The sequence below is a fragment of the Microtus ochrogaster genome, chromosome 7 (genome assembly GCF_000317375.1).
Source record: "Microtus ochrogaster isolate Prairie Vole_2 chromosome 7, MicOch1.0, whole genome shotgun sequence".
Taxonomy (NCBI): Eukaryota; Metazoa; Chordata; class Mammalia; order Rodentia; family Cricetidae; genus Microtus; species Microtus ochrogaster.
The window spans coordinates 70497441-70517547 of NC_022014.1; the positions used below are offsets into that span (position 1 = coordinate 70497441).

At 52.4% G+C, this 20107-nt stretch overlaps 2 protein-coding genes across 3 annotated transcripts in view; one reads left to right on the forward strand and one right to left on the reverse strand.

Annotated features, from left to right (window-relative positions):
* Nucleotides 1-4421: 4421 nt before the first annotated feature.
* Acsf2 (acyl-CoA synthetase family member 2) overlaps nt 4422-20107 on the reverse strand; it is a 40573-nt gene continuing 24887 nt past the window's right edge. Inside the window, exons 2-16 of the mRNA XM_005350593.3 lie at nt 18412-18607; nt 17948-18076; nt 17663-17716; nt 17199-17317; nt 16907-17072; nt 16256-16351; nt 15957-16114; nt 15612-15703; nt 15017-15093; nt 8924-9031; nt 7716-7867; nt 6056-6197; nt 5357-5467; nt 5133-5201; nt 4422-4693 (exon numbers count right to left, since the gene is read on the reverse strand). Coding sequence (XP_005350650.1) covers nt 4643-4693; nt 5133-5201; nt 5357-5467; nt 6056-6197; nt 7716-7867; nt 8924-9031; nt 15017-15093; nt 15612-15703; nt 15957-16114; nt 16256-16351; nt 16907-17072; nt 17199-17317; nt 17663-17716; nt 17948-18076; nt 18412-18607 — 1720 coding nt within the window. The 3' untranslated portion in view covers nt 4422-4642. The remainder of the gene's footprint in view (nt 4694-5132; nt 5202-5356; nt 5468-6055; nt 6198-7715; nt 7868-8923; nt 9032-15016; nt 15094-15611; nt 15704-15956; nt 16115-16255; nt 16352-16906; nt 17073-17198; nt 17318-17662; nt 17717-17947; nt 18077-18411; nt 18608-20107) is intronic.
* Chad (chondroadherin) lies at nt 10082-15008 on the forward strand. Of its 2 annotated transcripts, XM_005350592.3 has the most exons (4): nt 10082-11890; nt 13544-13707; nt 13940-14085; nt 14315-15008. In XM_005350592.3, exons 1-3 carry the CDS (start codon nt 11009-11011, stop codon nt 14079-14081), a joined length of 1188 nt encoding a protein of 395 aa, XP_005350649.2. In that variant the 5' UTR covers nt 10082-11008; the 3' UTR covers nt 14082-14085; nt 14315-15008. The 2 variants fall into 2 exon arrangements, with proteins under 2 accessions (XP_005350649.2, XP_026636503.1); XM_026780702.1 differs by having other exon boundaries at nt 13940-15008.

Below are 20107 nucleotides of genomic sequence, written 5' to 3' on the forward strand. Positions count from 1 at the left end.
CCAGAAGAGGGCACCAGACCCCATTATAGATGGTTGTGAGCCACCATGTGGTTGCTGGGAATTGAACTCAGGACCTCTGGAAGAGCAGGCAATGCTCTTAACCTCTGAGCCATCTCTCCAGCCCAATGGATAATTTTTCTAATGCATCACATTCTTTTTAATTAAGTAAAAATTAAAAAAAAAACAAAGAAAAGAAAGGCATGTGTGGCAGTGCATCCCTATAATCCTAAAACTTTGGAGGTAAAGGCAGGAGAATCGGAAATTCAAGATCTTCTTTGACTATCTAGGGAGCTTGAACCCAGGCTGGGCTACATGGGGCGATGTTTCAAGGAAAGGAAGGGAGTCTGGAGAGATGGTGCAGCCATAACCTGCTCTTCCAGAGGACCCAGCACCCACACTGAGGCTAATAACCATCTGTAACTCCATTTCCAACTTCCTTCAGCACTTCATGCATGTGGTGCACAGATACATGCAGGCAAACTACCCATACACGTGATATGAAAATATTTGAGGGAGACAGGGAGGGAAAGGAAGAAAAGAGAAAAAGAAAAGAATCCTTTTCCACAGAGTATTGGCTTGGCCAGGAGAGTGAGCTGTGGCCTCTGAGTCATGCCAATCCTGGCATCTGAGGAAAGAGGTGGAGGAGATGGTGTGTGCATGAAGGTCCAGGACACACGCGAGAGGCTTGGAGGGACTGTTCTCCAGACTGGAAAGATCTGGAGGGCGTTGGAGTCACTCATTTCTAAAAGCAGTTCTCACCTTTCCTCGGTCCTCAGGAAGCTAAGGTTCTGAGTATACAGCATCTAGGAGGAACATCTAGAATGGGCCAAACTCTCTGTCCTTGTCCGCTCTAGAAACAGGGTATCTTTCAGTGCTTTAGCCCGACAGTATGTGACCCTAGAGCACACAAGTCAGGGAAGGCCGTTTTTCTATCCTTTGGCTGCAGATGAGACTCCATCCACACCAGGCAGCTCTCAGCGCAGGAGTTTGGTGGCAAGTGTCTTTTGCTCACTGGTCTCTCTCTCACTCATCCTCTTTCATGCATTTTTGAAAGCAGAAAGGTGTGCAAACCAGAGAAGGGTAGACACTAAGAATTATTAATCTTCCTTTAGCCGAAGTTAGCAATCGCATCAACTATGTGAATCTAAAATAAAATGGATATGTTCATAAACTCTGCTTTTCCACTGCCAGGTTTGACTTTCGTTGTTGTTTTGGGGGATTTTATTGTTCTTGTTTTTCTTAGACAGGGTCTCACTATGTAGCCCTGGCTGGCCTGGAACTCACTAAGTAGACCAGGCTGGCCTCAGACTGATAATGTTGGTATCTGGCTCAACGACAGGAAGAACAGAACATTTGCCAAGAAGAGGGACATGCAACTGTAATCTCAGCATTTGGGAGGTTGAGGCAGGAGGATTATCAAGAATTAAAGGTCAGTTTATGTTTCGGTCTCACAAAAAAAGGGGGGGTGGGGAGAAAGAGGAGAAGGGTCAGAGAGAAATACATTACAAGTCAGGGAGAATTGACGTTGTGCTGGGGAGATTTTCTTAACCCACCAGGTGGCTTCATGTCCTTGGGTAAGAAAGTGAATCTCCCTGTTTGGGGGTCACCTCTGTGGAGTAGATGGATGCTTATTTAATGGGGCTGCCGGGAAGCTTTCAAGAGAAGATGCTGTGAAGGCATCTGGAGCGGTGCCTGGTCCTTAAGAGGAACTTAAACGAAACACTCAGCTCTTCAACAGTACAGAGGTGCCAATGCTGGGGCAGCCGTGCAGGGAGCTCAGGGCTGCAGACAGAGACTTTTCTGTCTCCTCCCAGCGGGAACTGAGGGAAAATCGGACTTCATTTGCTTTTAGTTGACTGGATTTACTCAACTTTAAAATCAGCTAACCGTGGGCCAGCACAACGGCTCAGAGGGTCAAAATGCTTGCCACCCAGCCTAATGTTTTGACCCCCAGAACCCACATGAAGGTGGAGAGGACAGACTCCAGAAGATGGGGCTCCGACTTCCACATGTGTGCTTGCCATCCTCACCTACACCCCCACACCCGTTAAGCACATTTTAAAAAATTAATAAGAACAAATAAGTCGATCATCGGGAGCCCTGTATAGTGGCACACAGCTGTCACGGGAGCACTTGGGAAGTGGAGGCAGAAGGGTCCAGAGTTTAAGGAGCTGACCTAACCTCCACAAGGTTACTACATGAGACCTTGCCTCAAACAGAAAGTCGATCAGACTGATGATGTAGCTAAGACAGAGCCTAAGCAAGCTTGAGGCCCTGGGTCCCATTCCCACTACAGAGGGGGAAAAATCCCATTAACTTTTGGGGTCACACAACCAAGTAATATTAGTCACTTGTTCCCCAATAACTTTGCAGTCGATGGTCCTCTGAAAAGGGTCACTGTTGTCTACATTACTTTCCTGGGGCCTGAGGTTTACCTTTATGAAATATTTATTTGACTGTTTTGGCCTATTCAAGTATCCAGTGGCTGAGCTTTGGACATCAGAGGACAGAACACTCTACCCTAAGATCATGCTAATGGCACCATTGATCTGCCAAGAGTCATGAAGATTAGCTACTCACAGGCAGGCCCAGTCTCGTTCCGTGTTCCAAACCGTTCTACTTTTTTTTTTTTTATTGCTGTTTTGGTTTTGTGAGGCAGAATCTGTTCATTAGAGAAATCCCAGTTTCGTTAATCAAAAATTATAGAAGAAAAATAAAAAGTGGGTAGGTTGAAAAAGATAAAAATGATAAACATAAGGTTTCCCTTTCTTCTGACTTGTTTTGCTGCTGTTTTGCTTTCTGAGACAAGGTAATGACGTAGCCCAGGCTAGCCTCGAACTTGCAGCAATCACCTTGCTTCTGCCTTCAAAGTAGTGGATTTACGAACGTGAACCTCGGAACCCAGTAAGACCACAGTAGTATATTTGGAGCAGGAGAGATAGTTCTGTGGTTCAGGGCACTGCTGCTCGTGCAGGGGGACTAGATTCATCTTCCAGCACCCACCTGGAGGGTCATAACCATCTGGAACTCCTGTTTCAGGAGAGCCACCTTCTTCTGACCTCTGAGGGCACCAGGCAGGCAGGAGGCACACTAACATATGTGCAAGCCAAACACTCATACACATAAAATAAAAACAGATCAATCGATTTCGTGTAGATAAGTGTTTTTGCTTGAATGAGTCTCTATGTGCACACCAGGTAGCCCACCGAGGTCAGACGAGGGCGCTGTATTTCCTGCAACTGAAATTATGACAGTTGTGAGATGCCACGTGGGTGCTGGGAAACAAACCCAGGTCCTCTGCAAGAGCAGCCAGTGCTCTTAGCCCTAATGCATCTCTCCAGCCCCTACAGAGTCTCTTAGGAGGCGATGGCAATAGTTAAAGTTGGCTTTGGAGATAGTTAAACTGATATCCAGACATAAAAATGGTGGGGAAGCCGGGTGGTGGTGGCGCACACCTTTAATCCCAGCACTTGGGAGGCAGAGGCAGGTGGATCTCTGGGAGTTTGAGGCCAGCCTGGTCTACAAGAGCTTGTTCTGGGGCAGGCACCAAAGCTACAGAGAAACCCTGTCTCGAAAAAAAAAAACAACAACCCCCTCCCCCCCAAAAAAATGGTGTGGAAAACATGCCTTAAAGTGGGTGAGCTGGATATATTTGAGCTATATATAGCTCAATAAAACTGTTATTTGACAGATTTGTTTTTATTTATCTGCATGTGTCTGTGGAAGTATATAGCACGTATTGGGGGGTGTGTGGGGTGTGCCCCCAGAGGCCAGAGGAGGGCATGCAATCCTGTGGAGCTGGAGGTGGTTGTGAGCTGCCAAACGTGGTGCTGAGAATCAAACGCAAACCCCCTGGACAAAGAGCAAGTCCGCTCAGCCACCGAGTCATCTCTCCGCCCACAAATCTGGTATTTTTTAAAAAGTGAAAAATTATCGGGCTAGGAACTTATGCCAGCAGACAAGGCCTTATCTAGCATGTGAGGGTCTTTAAGATTCTCAGCAACAGGGGAAAAAACACAACACTGCTTATTCCTGGACTAGTCTGTGGTGATAATTTGGAAAACAATTACATGAGTAAAACTTAAAGAGACAAAAATGAAGGCAGGCATGGAGGTACACGACTTTGATCTCAGCACTCCTGTGGCAGAAACAATGTGAGATCTCTGTGAGTTCAAATCCAACCTGGTCTACACAGTGAATAGCAGTACCACCAGGACCACACAGTGAGATCCTGTCTCATATGAACACTCTTGTACATACACCACACACACGCACACATTTCAGGGAGACAGGGTAAGGCTTAGATTAAGTAGATAATAGACAGACAAGGGCCTGCAGGACAAGGTCTGAAGAGCCAGCTCCCTCCCTGCCTTCTCCCTTCTCCACCCCACAGGAGCTGCAGAGAACACACCAACCAGACAGCGGCCTAACAGAAAACTCTTTATGCCAAGTCGCAAAGATGACAAGGGGCAACGAGGAGGGCTCAGAAGAGCCCGGGAGGGCTGGGAGGATCCTCCTTTGTGTGGGAGGACAGAGGAGAAGCCTGGGCAGGCTAAGGAGGGCCTGGGCTGGCTGAGAAGGGCCAGTAGGGTTCTCCGTTGTGTGGGAAGGCTGAGGGGCCCTGGGAGGACCCTTCTTTGCGTCACAGTTTTAGACGTTGCTCCATCTGCTCTCGGAGTCTGAATTTCTGGATCTAGAGGAAAGACAAGAGTGAGAGTCTGCTGCTCTGGTGCCATGGTAACCAGTCATGCTCTGGTGCCATGGTAACCAGTCATGCTCTGGTGCCATGGTAACCAGTCATGCTCTGGTGCCATGGTAACCAGTCATGCTCTGGTGCCATGGTAACCAGTCATGCTCTGGTGCCATGGTAACCAGTCATCCTTGGTCTGCCTGCTCTGGTGCCATGGTAACCAGTCACCCTTGGTCTGCCTGGGAATGACAGTGGGGGAAGGGAGCGAGTACTAAACCCAAGGAGGCCCAGGACAAACAGGAGGAAGTGGCTTTCCAACCCTCCTACTGTCCGCCAGCTCATTACTGGGGGAGGAACAGGTGGGACCACTTGGCCTTCTGCAAGGAGGCCCAGCAGACTCCACAGTGCCCTGTCCCTCTCCAGTCTCCCCCGCCTTACACACCTTTCCTGAGATGGTGAGAGGATAGTTTTCCACGAACACGATGTATCGGGGAATCTTAAAGTGGGAGATCTGCAGAGCAGAGAGGGGAAGTGTGAGGCTGGGCAAGGTCAGAGCGCTCCCTGGGCTGGGGAACTGGGTCCACCAGGCAACCCCCCCCCATCCCTACCAGGGCTGATTGACAGGGAGAGGTAGGTGAGGGAGGGCGGTTGGGGCGGGGGTCCCACCTTTCCTTTGCAGAAAGCTTTGATCTCCTCCTCTGTGGTGGTCTCCCCACTCTTCAGCCGGATGCAAGCACAGATTTCCTCCCCCATCCGATCGTCCTTCACCCCCACCACCTAGCCAAGGTCAAAGACAAATACCCCATTGCCACCCTGGGCTGGCTAATTTTTAATGTCAGCTTGACTCAGGCTAGAGTCATTTGGAAAGAGGGAACCTCAAGTAAGAAAATGCCCCCCCTAAGTTGGCCTTTGGGCAAGCCTATTTTGCATTTTCTTGGTTGATGCCATTGTGGGCGGTGCCACCCCTAGGCTGAGCAAGCCACAGGGAGCAAGCCAGTAAGCAGCACTCCTTCAGTTACTGCTTCCAGGTTCCTGCCTTGAATTCCAGCCCCAACTTCCCTTTGGTGATGGACTATGATGTATCAGTAGAAGACGAAATAAACCCTTTCCTCCCCAAGTCACTTTTGGTCATGGTGTTTCATAATAAACCCTTTCCTCCCCAAGTCACTTTTGCTCATGGTGTTTCATAATAAATCCTTTCCTCCCCAAGTCGCTTTGGGTCATGGTGTTTCATAATAAACCCTTTCCTCCCCAAGTCGCTTTGGGTCATGGTGTTTCATCACAGCAATAGAACCCTAAGGCAAAGTTCCCTTCCTAGTCACCAGCTAATCCCTGGGTCCCAGTGCCCGATTCGTGGTGCCTCACCTGCACTTCTTGCACCTGTGGGTGTTTGTGGAAGAAGTCCTCCAGCTCTGCGGGGTAGATGTTCTCACCACCCCGGATGATCATGTCCTTAGAGCGGCCTACGATCTTGCAGAAGCCCTGTTCATCCATTGTCGCAATGTCTCTGTAAGGAGACACCCAGCATTGGCACCTCACCTCAGCTTTATGGGACTTGTCCACTAGTTCACACCTTCACTCGGTCACCAAACATTTACTGAGCATCTACTGTGTGTTCCCCACTGCTCTAGACTCTAGGAGTCCCAGCAGGAACAAAAAAAACACCTTTGAAGCCTATAGCCTAGGCTGGAAGAAGCGGGGTAAAGTCAGCACAGCACCTACCCCATTCTCTCTGCCTTCCTATTTATATATTGGCTTGTCTTTATGGATGGCTTCTTTTTTAATCATTTAGATCTCAGCTCAAATATTTCCAGTGGCCTTCTCTGACCCTGCTCTAAGAAAATCCTCTTTCTCCGCCACAGCCACTTCCTCTCCTGTGACCCCGTTTGACTTTTTGATGTCTGAAATTATCTGTCTTCTTGCACCAGACACGTGGGAAGAAGCAGGCCCGGTCTCATCTTGTTTCCCATCGGGTTGAGATCAGCACTGGCACACGGCAGGTGTGGGTACTGCGAGTGTGCAGATCTAATAAATAACACACGCATGGCTAGGGATTTAGCTCAGTTAGAGCACCTGCCTTGCAAGGCCTTGGGGTTCAGTTCTCAGCTTCAAAGAAAAGGAAAAGAGAGAGGAAGGGAGGGAAGGAGGGAGGGAGAGAGGGAAGGAGGGAGGGAGGGAGGGAGAAAGGCAGGGACTGGAGAGACAATGTTAAGAGCTCTGGATGCTTTTGCAGAGGTCCCTGTGTTTAATTAATAAACAACTCACTGAAAACTGACTCAGATTCTGGGGGTGCAAGTGTCGTGCGATGTCCTGGTGTCTTATCACTGTGAGAAGTAGGTCCACCTCCATGACACACATTTTGATTTAGGAAATTTTTTTTTGTTGCTGTTTGTTTTGAGACAGGGTCACAGGAGAGTGACCTTGAACACCTAATACTCTTGCTTCTACCACCCAAGCAGTAGGGTTACCAACATACGCACTACCATGCTGGGGTGATGTGACCCCACAGGGAGAGCCCAGGGACTGCGCAAGCTAGACAAGCAAGCCCTCCCCCCGCTGACCTGCATCCACAATCCATTCTGTTTTCCATTACTGGACACAAGGTCTCATGTAGCTCAGGCTGGCTCCCAACTCACTACGTAGCTAAAGATGAGCCAGCCCTCTGCCAAGAGCTGGGATTACAGCCGTGTGCCTTATGCCAGTTCATGTGGCGCTGAAGACTGAACCCAGTACTTCAAACGTGCTAAACAAGGACACTAGAAACTAAGATGCATCTCCAGTAAGCCTTGGAGGTGTTTTTTTCTCTCCTTCCACACCCCCACAATACTGGGGTTCAATCTGTGACCTCACACACAGCATCCAAGAGCTTTACTACTAAGCTGCAAGCCCAGGCAAATTTTGTAAAGCAAGTCTCCAGGACAAGAGAACACATGTCCTCCATATGCTTGTTTAGTTTACAGAGCTCAGCCTCGGAACCCCAGTCCCACTTGGCAGCCACAATGTCCATATTGTCCCGCCATCTCACCCTGTCCGATACCACTTGTCTTGTCCAATTGCTTCGAAGGTCTTCTGTGGTTCATCCCAGTAGCCCTGCATGACGCAGTACCCTCGTATGTACAGCTCTCCCGGCATGTTCAGTTTGCTCAGCTCCCCTGTCTCCAAGTTCACGATCTGGGCCTGAGACAGCAAGTCAATTTCCAGCTTGAGCTTCCCACTCTCTTGCTTCCCTGGGGATGGGGCAGGGAGCTTTGCTTTCTTTTCCCCTACCCTACCAGAAATGAAGTTGCTGGATCTGCTCATCCCATTCGGGGGAAAGGAAAAATAGGCTACAATAGACCTGTCACCATGGAGAGACCCACATTGGGCCTGGACCATGGGGAGGGTGTGTGTGTGCTTACACAGGGTGTGAGGACAGGGTTGGGTAGGGAGCAGCCTTGAAGGAGGCCTGAAGGATGCCAGGCAGATGCTGAGTTATAAGCTATGTAGAAGGGAAGGCTATTGTCTCCCCTCACTTTCCACAAGGCAGCAAAGACACTGAAGATGACCGCATGGCTCCGCCATGTGGTCAGCAGAGGAAGAAGCCGAAATCCTGGTAGACAAAGAGCCACAGGCAATGTACGGAGGAAAATTGGGTCTGGGCACTTCCATGTCTGTACTTTGGGGATGGAGAAAAAGGATATCTCTCTGACAAGCTCCAGGGTGCCTCCCAAAGAGGCACAGAAACTCAGTAATATCTGAATAAAGTTACATGATTGAAGCCAGAGAAGAGTCATAGCTAGGAGTCTGAGACTGGGGAGTATCCTTGGGCCTTTGAAGTGTAAGGGACCTTCAAGGGACAGAAGGCTTGGGAAAAGAAGAGTTTAGGCTCAGACAAAAGAAGAGCAAGAGGCAGGGGCCTGGGGGAAGAAAGAGTTGTGTAAGGAAAAAAAAAAATCTCTGTTCTGGCTCGTTTTTGAGACTGGTCTAGCTGCCCCAAGACAGACAGTGGGCTTGGCAAAAACACACCTCAGACAGGAAGGGTGGCTGAGGAGAGGTTCAGCTGGCAGCTGCTCAGGGCTGCTGTTCCAGCTCTTCCCCTTCCTTGCTTCAACCCACAAAGCCGGGCCAGGTCCAGCAAGCCCCTGTTGCTGGGGCCCTCTATATTTGAGTGAGCTGTGTGGATGTCTGATGGAAAGCCCCAACTGTCCTCAAGCAGTGTGAGGTGGGCTCTGAGGGCATCTGTCGGGGGCTCACCTCCGTGTGAGGCATAACTCGGCCCACACTCTCAGCCTTCTCCTCCAGGGTGTCCTCGGGGTAGTTCATGAAGGTCACGGGACTGTTCTCAGTCGTTCCATAAACAACCTGGGGGGGGGGGTCAAAAAGACTGTTTGGAGGGGACTGAGTGGCAGCGATGACCTACCCTAGTTAGCTGAACGGTGACAACTGGGGCGAGGGGACTAGAGGCAGAGGTCAGGAGCCAGAAGTGCAGATCTCTGCAAAAGCCCCTGATCTGCAACAAAATTGAGAATGAAGCCAGTCTCTGATGGCCAGGGTTCGGTCACTTCCCTGTGGCGCCTGTGGCTTCTGGCATCACCAGTACCCATACTTCTTTCCTCCCATCTCCAGGTTGATTCAGGCCTACCTTCTTGATTTCAGGCCACAACATCCTCTGTCCTCCTCCTCCTCCTCTAGCCAAAGGCCCCCCCATAAACTTGATGAGAAAGCCAGCCTGCCTTGCTTGATCTAGCTGGGCGTGGTACACAGACACAACTCCCCTCAAACCTGGGGCAAGTGCTAGGGTGGGTGCCCCACAAGCTCTGGAGACTTTCCTATGCATTTATTTTCATCAAAACAAAAAATACAGCCAGAGCAGGAATTTAAAAGGCCTGTGGCAGCTCCAGTGGTCAGAACATCCTGTGCGACAGAAGAACTAGCAGCCAGCCTAAATACCATCAGAGAATCCTCTAGGCCAAGAATGACCTACACACCCCAATTCTAAAGACAGGGGGTCAGACGGGTATGGGGAAGAGCAGGCCTGGGAACCAAACCCCCACAACTATGTATTGGGTGTCATGAGGTCTAGATACTTGGACTCTATCAGGTCTCGCTTGGTGGCCTCCATTCCTGTGTATCAGGTGGTGTGGCTCTGGCATAGCTGGGGCACGGTTCCTCCCCCACCTCCCCAAACAGACAGCATCTCTTGCCAGGCAACTCAGAGCTCCCCCTGGGCCAAAGCTGTAACCTGCCTGCTCACCCTCCCTTCTCCACAGGGCTCCAGACACTGTAGCTGGCAAGTGAACAGAAGCTGGTCCACTAGGGCGGGACTGCCCACAACCCAGCATCTGGCCCGGGTTGGTCGCCTGTAGCCAGCCCCCCCCCCCCACACCTCCCACCAGCTCACACAGCCCTGGGGTCATTGCCTCTGCCAAGTACACATTGGCGCCACTAGGCAGCCACTCTGAGACCCCCTTAGGGGTGGGTCCTAACCGCGGAGGAGAGGAGGATCCAGAGATGGGGATATTTGGGGGAGATTAAGGAGGGGGAATGTGCAACTGTGCTTGTTCAGTGGCCTGTGGTCTCCAGGTGTGCTGCCAGTCCTGCGGTTCACTACACCACCTCCCCCTCACACAGAACAGTTCCCACTTTTCCATTTAGCTTTCAGCCCCAGAAAAGGGAAATGCGGGTGCAAAGCGCAGAATGAGAAGCCCAGAACTGATAGAGAGGGGTCATGGGAAAGCCCATATTCGTGGGTTTCCACGGCTCGGAGAAGGGACGGGGGCAAAGGCACCATTGCTAACCAGCATCATCAACCAGCTCTCTCATCTCCTTGGGGTGAACTGAGAAGGGTCTACCCAGAATCTGGAGCCAGACCCACAGCGGCTCTCACGCTTCGCCTGCTGGACACAACAGACCCATTAAAGCGCCGCTGGCTGGCCGACCGCGGTGAGACGCATCCGGCTGTCGGGCCCCACTTCCTCCCGCCCCGAATCCAGGGTGACCTGTCTGCCAAGGGTGTAGGGGGGAAGGGGACGTGGAGACTCAAACTTGAGCAAATAAATAAGTTCTGGGAACGCCTCCCTCTGCCTAGTGGAAATTCAGAGGTCCTCAACACACCTATTATCCTACCCCCAGGGTGGGGGTCCAGGTAGAGAGGTGCAGCATATAGTTTGCGAGTAGGAAGCAAGGGGCTGGGGTTCAGGGGAAAGGTCCCCAACCCTACGCATGGTCACCTGCTGTGGAAAGAGCCCCTAGCCATCGAGGACAGGGGCTCATTTCTGGGAGGGAGGGGGTTAAATCAGTGGCTCCGATGCTCCACGTATTAGCTGGCTCCCCTGCCAAATGCGGTCAGGGCGGCCCTATAAATGGGCCGGTAGACACAAGGATCGAGGACTTGCTGCTGCCAGCGCCCCGCAGCCGCAGCCCCCAGCCCTGGCTCCAGGCGTCCCGGCCATGGCCCGCGTGCTCTTACTCAGTCTGGTCCTATTTGCCATCCTCCTGCCGGCGCTGGCCGCCTGCCCCCAGAACTGTCACTGCCATGGCGACCTGCAGCATGTCATCTGTGACAAGGTGGGGTTGCAGAAGATCCCCAAGGTGTCAGAGACAACCAAACTGCTCAACCTCCAGCGCAACAACTTCCCAGTGCTGGCTGCCAACTCGTTTAGGACCATGCCGAATCTGGTCTCCCTGCACCTGCAACACTGCAACATCCGGGAGGTGGCGGCTGGTGCCTTCCGAGGCCTGAAGCAGCTCATCTACCTATACCTGTCCCACAATGACATCCGGGTGCTGCGAGCCGGAGCCTTCGATGACCTGACCGAACTCACTTACCTCTATCTAGACCACAACAAAGTGTCGGAGCTGCCCAGGGGGCTGCTCTCCCCTCTGGTCAACCTCTTCATCTTACAGCTCAACAACAATAAAATCCGAGAGCTGCGGGCTGGAGCCTTCCAGGGTGCCAAGGACCTGCGCTGGCTCTACCTGTCGGAAAATAACCTCAGTTCCCTGCAGCCTGGTGCCCTGGATGATGTGGAGAACCTCGCCAAGTTCCACCTGGACAAGAACCAGCTTTCCAGCTACCCCTCTGCTGCCATGAGCAAACTTCGGGTGGTGGAGGAGCTGAAGCTATCCCACAACCCCCTGAAGAGCATTCCAGACAATGCCTTCCAGTCCTTCGGCAGATACCTGGAGACACTCTGGCTAGACAATACCAACCTGGAGAAGGTGAGTGCCTTGGCAGCAGAATTCTCCTGGCTCCTTCTCTGCTGGGAGGCCAACCTAGTCCCTCCCTGTCCTGAACTCCTAGCCCCCTGATTATCACAAAAGCAAGGAGCCCTGCCACCACACTCTTAGGCTTTGACATATCACCCCATCCCTCTCTCCCTCACCTGGTCACTATGCTTCTCAGCAATACTCTCTCTGGACTCCTCCTTATAAGAGATGGGCTGTTCTGGTCTCACAAAGGGCCTCTGCCCCAAACCCCACAGTGAGCAGTAAGCACCTCTTCCTGTTGAGTTTTCCACCCCCCCTCTGCCGTCTTCCCAGTCTCCAGTAAGCCTGCCATCCCATAAAGGAAGGCTTGTCTGCTGAGGCACCTTACAGAGAGGCTTGAGTGACTCAGATTCACAAAGAGACCCTGTTTCTGGTGGGGGCTGGCCAATGTGCTAAGGTAAAATGAGGTTAAATGGAGGGGGGAGCAAATGCCTTTAGGAGACTTCTTCCAGACCCTCAGTGACCCTGATGGATGCCCCCATCCCCTCTGTGGATGTCAAACACCCAGTTTTACTCAACCTCAGGTCTATTTCAACTGACTAGGAAAACCAAGACACCGAGACCAATGCTCCACCAAGGTGCAGGTTTGGTGTTCTTGGTGCTCAAGGGGCCGGTGAAGGAACACGTGATCCTTGCACAAGTCCCCAAGCGTCTCCTCACAGGACAGACCATCTCACTGCCCCCTCCCCAGTCCTTCCTGGATCAGTCTGGCCAGCTGGGGCTATGCAGGAGCAGAACCCCTTTCTTGGAACTAGAAAAATCACTTTGACACACAGTTTCAGTCAGGAGGTCTGGGCAGGGACCAGAACAAGATAGAGGACAGTTTTGTCATATCCCAACCTGGACCATGAGAGAGGTCACACACAGGGGGCTGAGGGTAGAAGCTAACCTGGGCAGAAGCCAACCTTGTCTGGACAGTCAGAGCCTTCTGAGTGGGTCTTCTTCAGCCTGGCCTCACTTCAGCTGAAGGTAGACCACCCTAGTGCCGGAGTGCGGGGCAGTAGAACAACATATGGGGGCTGATTTGGAATGGGGAGCCCAAACAGGACGTGTGGCACCAGGGCTCCGATGAGGGCACCAATCCATTTCCTCTGGCACTGTCCATCCTGGCCAACATTCCCACCAAGGTAAACATAGATAGTATCTGGCAGAGGGCAGAGGAGCAATGAGGACAGTATTGGGGGAAATCCTGGGACCCTAGGGATATGGGAAGCTTGGGCTCACTGCCCATCCCACCAAACACTGACCAGGTTCACTGTGTGCCAGTCTGGGCTCTCCAAGCCAAGCTCTGGCTGCTCCACAGACCCATGTTTGTGCAGGGAGGTGGGGGGCAGGGCGTGGTCCTGCAGCTACTGTTTACTGGCTAGGTGACCCTGGCCAAAGGACTGGACATTTTCCACCTTCATATTGGAAAGGACACCTTCCATCTCAAAAAAAGGTGTGGTGGATTACATCATCTCGACAACTTGGTCATTCTGCTTGGAAAATCGCAGCTCCTCAACAGGCGAGGGCTTGTGTCCTAGCCGCTGGCCTCTGAGGGGAGAACTAGGAAAGCCTGAACACTGGAATTGAGATTCTCTCTCTTCTGCCTTCCTTATCCCCCAGTTCTCAGATGGCGCTTTCCTGGGTGTGACCACACTGAAACACGTCCACCTGGAGAACAATCGCCTGAACCAACTGCCCTCCACCTTCCCCTTTGACAACCTGGAAACCCTCACTCTCACCAACAACCCATGGAAATGCACCTGCCAGCTCCGCGGCCTTCGGCGGTGAGCATAGTCTTTCGTATAACCCCAGTTTCTCGTTCACACAAGGTTCTCACAGTAGGGCAAGCTGGATGGCTACCTAGTAGGTCTGGGACTGAGAGGCTCAGTTTTCCCACTTGTCAAATGAAGATGACAGCTTAGGATTTTTCTGGGGCCTGATGCATCCTGGTCACTGTCCCTTCCCCAAGCATTCCCACCCAGCTTCCCTAAGCCCAGCAATTCTTTGTCTCTACAGGTGGTTAGAAGCCAAGACTTCTCGACCAGATGCTACCTGCTCCTCCCCAGCCAAGTTCAAGGGTCAGCGTATCCGTGACACAGATGCCCTCCGCAGCTGCAAATCCCCCACCAAGAGGTCCAAGAAAGCTGGCCGACACTAAACAGGTGGGGGCCGGGCAGGGAGGCCACCATTGTCTGCCTTTGGAGATTCTAGCCAGGGTGCTGCTGTCTCCCATGATGTCATCTCTGGAGGGGTGATCGGATCCTCTGCTTACAGGAAAAAGAGGGGAGGACTGGGTCTCCCCCTCCAAGGGCTTGGCCTAGGACTTCCGCCATTCTCTCCGATGCCGTCTGGGTGATTGAAGACCTAACAACCATCCTTCCCTCACTGCAGGTCCCGTCCCAGCCAGTCCTGGTGACTGCCTTCTGCTGGAGTGACTACTGACTTCCCCTACCATGCATACCTTCTCCCACAGCCTCTGCTGGTGCACAGAGCTGCCCACACTTAGACACATCCTGGCAGGGGGCACTGGACTCTCTGTTACCACCCCAACTCCACCTAATGGGGTCCAAGGGAGGACACGGAGCCTCCCCTCAGTCACTGTGTCTGGACCCTGCCATGGCTCCTCTCAAAGAAGCTATTGCTCTGAGTCCGTCAGAGCCAAAATGCAGTGGTCACTGGGAAGGCCACACGCCTCTAATTACCGTCCTCAGTTTCCTCCTTCCCGGCCATTTGGAAACAAACATCAGGCCCTTGTCCCACCCATATTGCCAGAAAGGATTTCAAGCCCATGTCCCCAGTCCCCGCCTGCCAGGACATGCTAACAGGATACCAGTGCTTGGCTGCACATCCTCCATGCTGCACTTCTGCCCCAGACTTCCATAAACATAAATTTATCTGTGTCTAACATTCACTTCCCTCTCACCGTTCCCTACAGATTACCAGGTGTTAGGTAATAAGCGCACAGTTTTGCCTCAGCTCTGCTCCAGGAAGCAGAGAATACCTGGAGGTTGACCTTTCGGCTTTCTGGTCTAGCTTGCCAGTCCCTACTCACTACAGGTCAGGTGTGGTACTCTGGCTCTGACAATCACTCACCACCAGCTCCTTCATGTTCATCCTGCGGATGATGGCTCGGATCAACTCGGGGGGTGCTGGCGACCCAGCAATCACACCTGGATCAGGAAGAAAGGATGATGGGATTGGTGGTCCAGGCCTGTAATGCCAGCAACCTGGGAGGCTGAGGCAGGAGAAATGCAAGTTCTCAGAGTCTGACTAGGATTCAGAGTGAGTTCAAGGTCAGCTTGGGTAGCTTGGTGAGCTCCTGTCTCAAAAGCAGCCAGTAAAGGGCCAGTATACAGTTCCGTCATAGAACACCTGCCTGGCATGCAGGAGGCCCTGGGTTCAGTCCTCAGTATCACAGACAAATAGAAGAGAAGCTAACACGTTTCCCCATTCTTTAGCCCAGCAGAGCCCCTTCACTACCTCATGTAAGGGGAGAGACCCTGAGCCTTCACACAACACATAAAAGTGGAGGTTAGCCCAGCATCTGGGGACACTTGGGAGTTACCCTCATCTCACCCAGGTTTCTGTAGTGCCCCTTTCTGCCTCCTCCATAAAAAACTGGCCTCAGCAGGGTCAGGGAAGCAAAGCTACCCCAAGTGTCGATGCCTTTGACTGCCCTACACCTCACCTCCACGCAGAGATGAGCAGTCGTAACTGGAGAAGTCCGGCTGATTCAGAACATCCACAAACATCGTGGGGGTGCCATACAGGAGGGTGCCTCTGCACGAGGGAAGCTCTCGAGATTAGGTTTAGAAGTGAGAGGGAACCCCTTCCCTCTCCGCCATCAACTCTCGGTACAGATCAAAGTTATGAGGAACAGGAAGAAGTTCAAGGTGGGACTTGGTTCTCTAACCCCCCACCCCAAGGTCTCCTGGCTGGAGAAAGAAAGCATCTCAGAAAAGGGGAGCGGGTTCAAGAGAGAGGATTTGGAGGATCTCATTAGCCCACAGGTGGCTTGTCCACCAATGCCCACTTCTCTCGGCTGATGGCTTCCAGCGCCTTCTTGCCATTGAAGCTTGGAGAAGACAGGAGAAGGGTGACACCGTGCACTATAGACACCATTGTGCCCCCCACGGAGCCCAGGCAGTGGTACAGGGGGCTGGGCAGCACCAACCGCAATTCTTCTGCATTCTGGGGATGGAGACAGGGGCTGGGTCTATCATGCAGTCAGTTCTTCCAACCAGCAGGGGGAGCCCAGCAAGCTGCCCCATTCCTTGCCCAGCTGCTCCTGGCAGCCTGTATAAACCTGCCCAGCGCCCATCCCCACCTCACCTTTGTGGGCATCTTCAGACGCTGGCCAATCAGGACGGCATTGTTTACAATGTTGTGGTGGGAAAGAGTGGCCCCCTTGGGGCTGCCAGTAGTCCCCTAAGAAGATAAGCAGGTGACAGCTTGGCCTTTTTCTCCGTGTTTCTTTCCTATCCTTGGCCACTGCTCAGAGGAGCCAGAGGGGCTGAGTCATTAAGAGTAGGATATGATTGTCCTGAATCCAACTCTTCCATTTGTTTATGCACAGTGAACTGTGCAGGGCCAGATGATAGGATGCAGAAATGCAAAAGAGAACATAACACCGCTGGCTTTGTCCTGTTTATATGTCATATAAGGTGGCTCCGCGGGTTCTGACACTAATTAGCTGAGCAGATTTGGAGACGCTCCCTCTCTGAGCCTGATTCCCCTGGATGGCTTCCATGAACTCTGCCTCTCCAAGCCCTGGACACTCTTCTCTGTTCTGGAAGCAACAGGACCCAGAAGGGGCAGGTAACAAAAACACCAGTTGATTTCCAGAGGCAGAGAGGAAGGCTGGAGGCCAGAATCAGGAGACAGTGTTGCTCTCCTGAGTTTTCTACCATCTCCCCATCTCAGAGGCCACACTGGCAGGGCACAGGTTTCATCTAGGCTTGGGACTGGGGACCACCATCTTACCGAGGTAAACTGGATGTTGATGGGATCGTAACAGGACAAGAATTGCTGGTGGTACCGCAGCTGAGCCAGATTCTGTTCCTTGCTTCCGGCTGCCACCACATCATCCAGAAGCAGGGTCCCTGGCAAAGCAGCATCCGCTGAGATGACTGTGGTCAGATCTGGGAGCCTGGGAGACAGAGGGGATGGTGACAAGTGGCTGGAAGACAGCCCAGAAAGACATCAACTCCACCTTGGATAGGAGGTAGGAGTCCGAGATGTCACTTGATATCCTCCAAACCCAGGATATACCCACCTCTTACTCTTCAAGGCCCCTGGCTGGGCCTTTTCCAGCTCAGGACAGATATGTTTCAGGATGTCGTAGTATTCCTGGGTTTTGAATTGCTTAGGGAACACAATGGCTTTGCAGCCTACCTGTGGGGAAAAAGTTCCCCTACCTGTGATCAGCGGGAAGCCCCAGACTTAGAAGGCCTCACTAATGTCTTGTGCTCTTTCTCGTATACCTCAATAGCTATCCTGACACACCCATGTAGCAACACACACACACACTACCCTGACCCACACAGTCCACCCCCAACACCCACATCAGCCTTATGACTGACCCACACCCTCTCTGTGGAGCCAAAACCTCCTCCCAACCATGTGGAGCCTGAGGAGAGACACTCGGTGATGTTATCCACTGAGCACGTCCTTTCTCATCCCACCAGCCTCTATAAAACCTCACGAAAAACACCCTTCCCCACCAGGAGCAAGCGGTACCTTTCGAAGGACATATTCCAGTTCTGTGGACTGGTAGGCTGGGTTCACAGACACCTGCGGGAACAAAGAGGCATGTCAGTGTCCTGGGAAGACACCCCATTCTCTCACTGCTCCCCTCACAAAGGGCAAGGCGGCATCTACACTCTGCCAGGACTCTTTGGTGAACCTCGAGTGACACCAAACCGGAAGCCAAACAGACAGAGGTTTGGTTCTGTAATCTAAGAGGTTTCCCCTTGAATAACATCCCTCCACATGCCCAGTTGTGCCAGGTAAACCCCTTCTCACCAGGATGATGCCTGCCTGGGCAGTGGCCAGCTGAAGAAGCACCCATGCATAGGAATTGGGTCCCCACATGCCCAGCCGATCACCCCTGCGGAGACCAATGCTCAGGAGACCAGAAGCAGCTTTGTCCACCTGGTACAGACAGAGGGGGAACAGCAGGTGAGGTGAGAACAAGCAGGGTCCCCTGACACCCACCCTCTCTTAGCCCAGGGGCACTAAGAACAAATGGATTGCCAGGCCTCGGTGGACTCGAGGCAATGAAGGTAGGATGTCAACGTAAGAGACAAATATCCCAGGAGCCCCTGGGACAGGAGGTATCTAGGTTACTTCCGCCTCTGTCTCCTAATGCCAACAGTGGGGACCCTCAGGAGGCCCCAGTACGCTGCCCCATGGGCATGTGCCCACTCTACAGCTCTAACAGCCAGGGACCAGCAGCCGCTCTTGGAAGGTTCAAGGTCAGTACTCACCTCCTCCTTGAGCTGTGCAAAGTTCAGCCTGATATTTTCATGGAGAATTACCAAGGCCTCTCTGTCGGGGAACCTCTGTGCTGTGGCATCCAGACACTCACCCACAGTTGAGTTGACAAGGTGGGAACTGGTGTGGCCCTGAACGTAACTGAGGCCTCCGATGGGCAAGGGGTTGGTGAGATTCACCCTTCCAGAACTGTGGAGAGAGGAACCACGGACTGGACTGGTGCCAGGCTGGGCCTCCCTGGCACGACATTCTGGCACTCCCAGCTAGTAAGTGGTTCAGTTGTTTACAGTATGTTGGTATATTGAGAACCAATAGGTTTTCTCTGGATTTTTTTTTTAAAAGTAATAAGGTCTAATGTATCCCAGGCGGTTCTCAAATTCACTGACTTAGCAGAGGATGGCCTGAAACTTCTGCTGGGGTTACAAACCAGCACTACTAGCACATCCAGCTTCAGTCTCTGCTGGAGGCCGAACTACATCCTCAGGCCCTCTCCAGATCTGGTAAACTTACTATCCTCACTTGCTTTCCTTTCCTAACCTCCAGGCAGCAGGAGAGGGTCAAGGCTATTCTAAGCTGGGGGCAAAAGCCTTGTGCACCTTCCTGGAAGCAATAAAAGGGGTGCCCAGGGATCCTGATGCAGGGATAGACAGAGCTGACAAAAGCTATCGCACCTGCACCTCAGTCCCTGCCTCCCGGACGGTGACAGTCACTGTGGTTCTTCCTGGGGAAGCAGTGAAGTCCACGGTTGGTCCCAGAGTTGGGAACCAATGCCTTGGGTTTCTTGGCTCCTAAATGGGCCAGTTTATCTCTTCTGGGTCCGAAGATCAAAGCCAGAACGGGCAAGGGGGTTAGGAACTGGATGGTGGCACTAGGAAAGACGGCCGAAAGGTGTGTGCCTGGGGATGGAGAGTCCCGTGCCCCATAGGCAGAACCCCCAGGCTGCCACTTCCAGGTGCTGTGGAAATCAGAGGCTATTGCGTCAGAAGAGGACGGCAGCATCTGAACCACATGGTGACCTCAAGCACCACAGGGCCACAGGCAAAGAGAAGCCAGTGCCCTGGTAAGGATGTCCTACCAGGCAAGACAATCTGCCCCTAGAAAAGCAGCTCCATCTCCTTCCATCCCCCTCAGAAAGCAGGTTTCTTTAGCACACACTTGTAATCCCAGCCAGCCCCAACCTTGAAGTATGGATGAGATTCAAGACCACCCATTCTCGAGGCAAGGAGGCTGACGTGCAAAAGGCTAAGGAACAGCTAGATTGGAATGGAAGCCGGTTGCACCACCGGGTGTTATTGCCAGGCTTGCTCTCCTTGCCCTTTCTCCTTTGCCTTCATCCCAAGGTCCACCATCAGAGAGTCTAACCTCCGTGTGACTTTTTCCCATACTTCTACCAAGCGACTTGGGAGGGTAGGGCAGTATTAAGCAGGGGCTGGCAGTTTCTCCAAAGAATTAAGAGTTCTAGGAACTCAGGGGTGGAGAGATGGATCAGCAGTTAAAAGCACCTGGCTGCCCCTTCAGAAGTCCTGGTTCGATTCCCAGTGCCCATACAGCAGCTCACAACTGTCTGTATCCCCAGTTCCAGGGTGTGGTAGTCTGAAAGAAAAAATGGCCCCCAGAGGGAATGACATTTGTGGAGGTGTGGCCTTGTAGGAGGAAGTGTGTTACTGGAGGGGATGTGGGGTGGGGGTG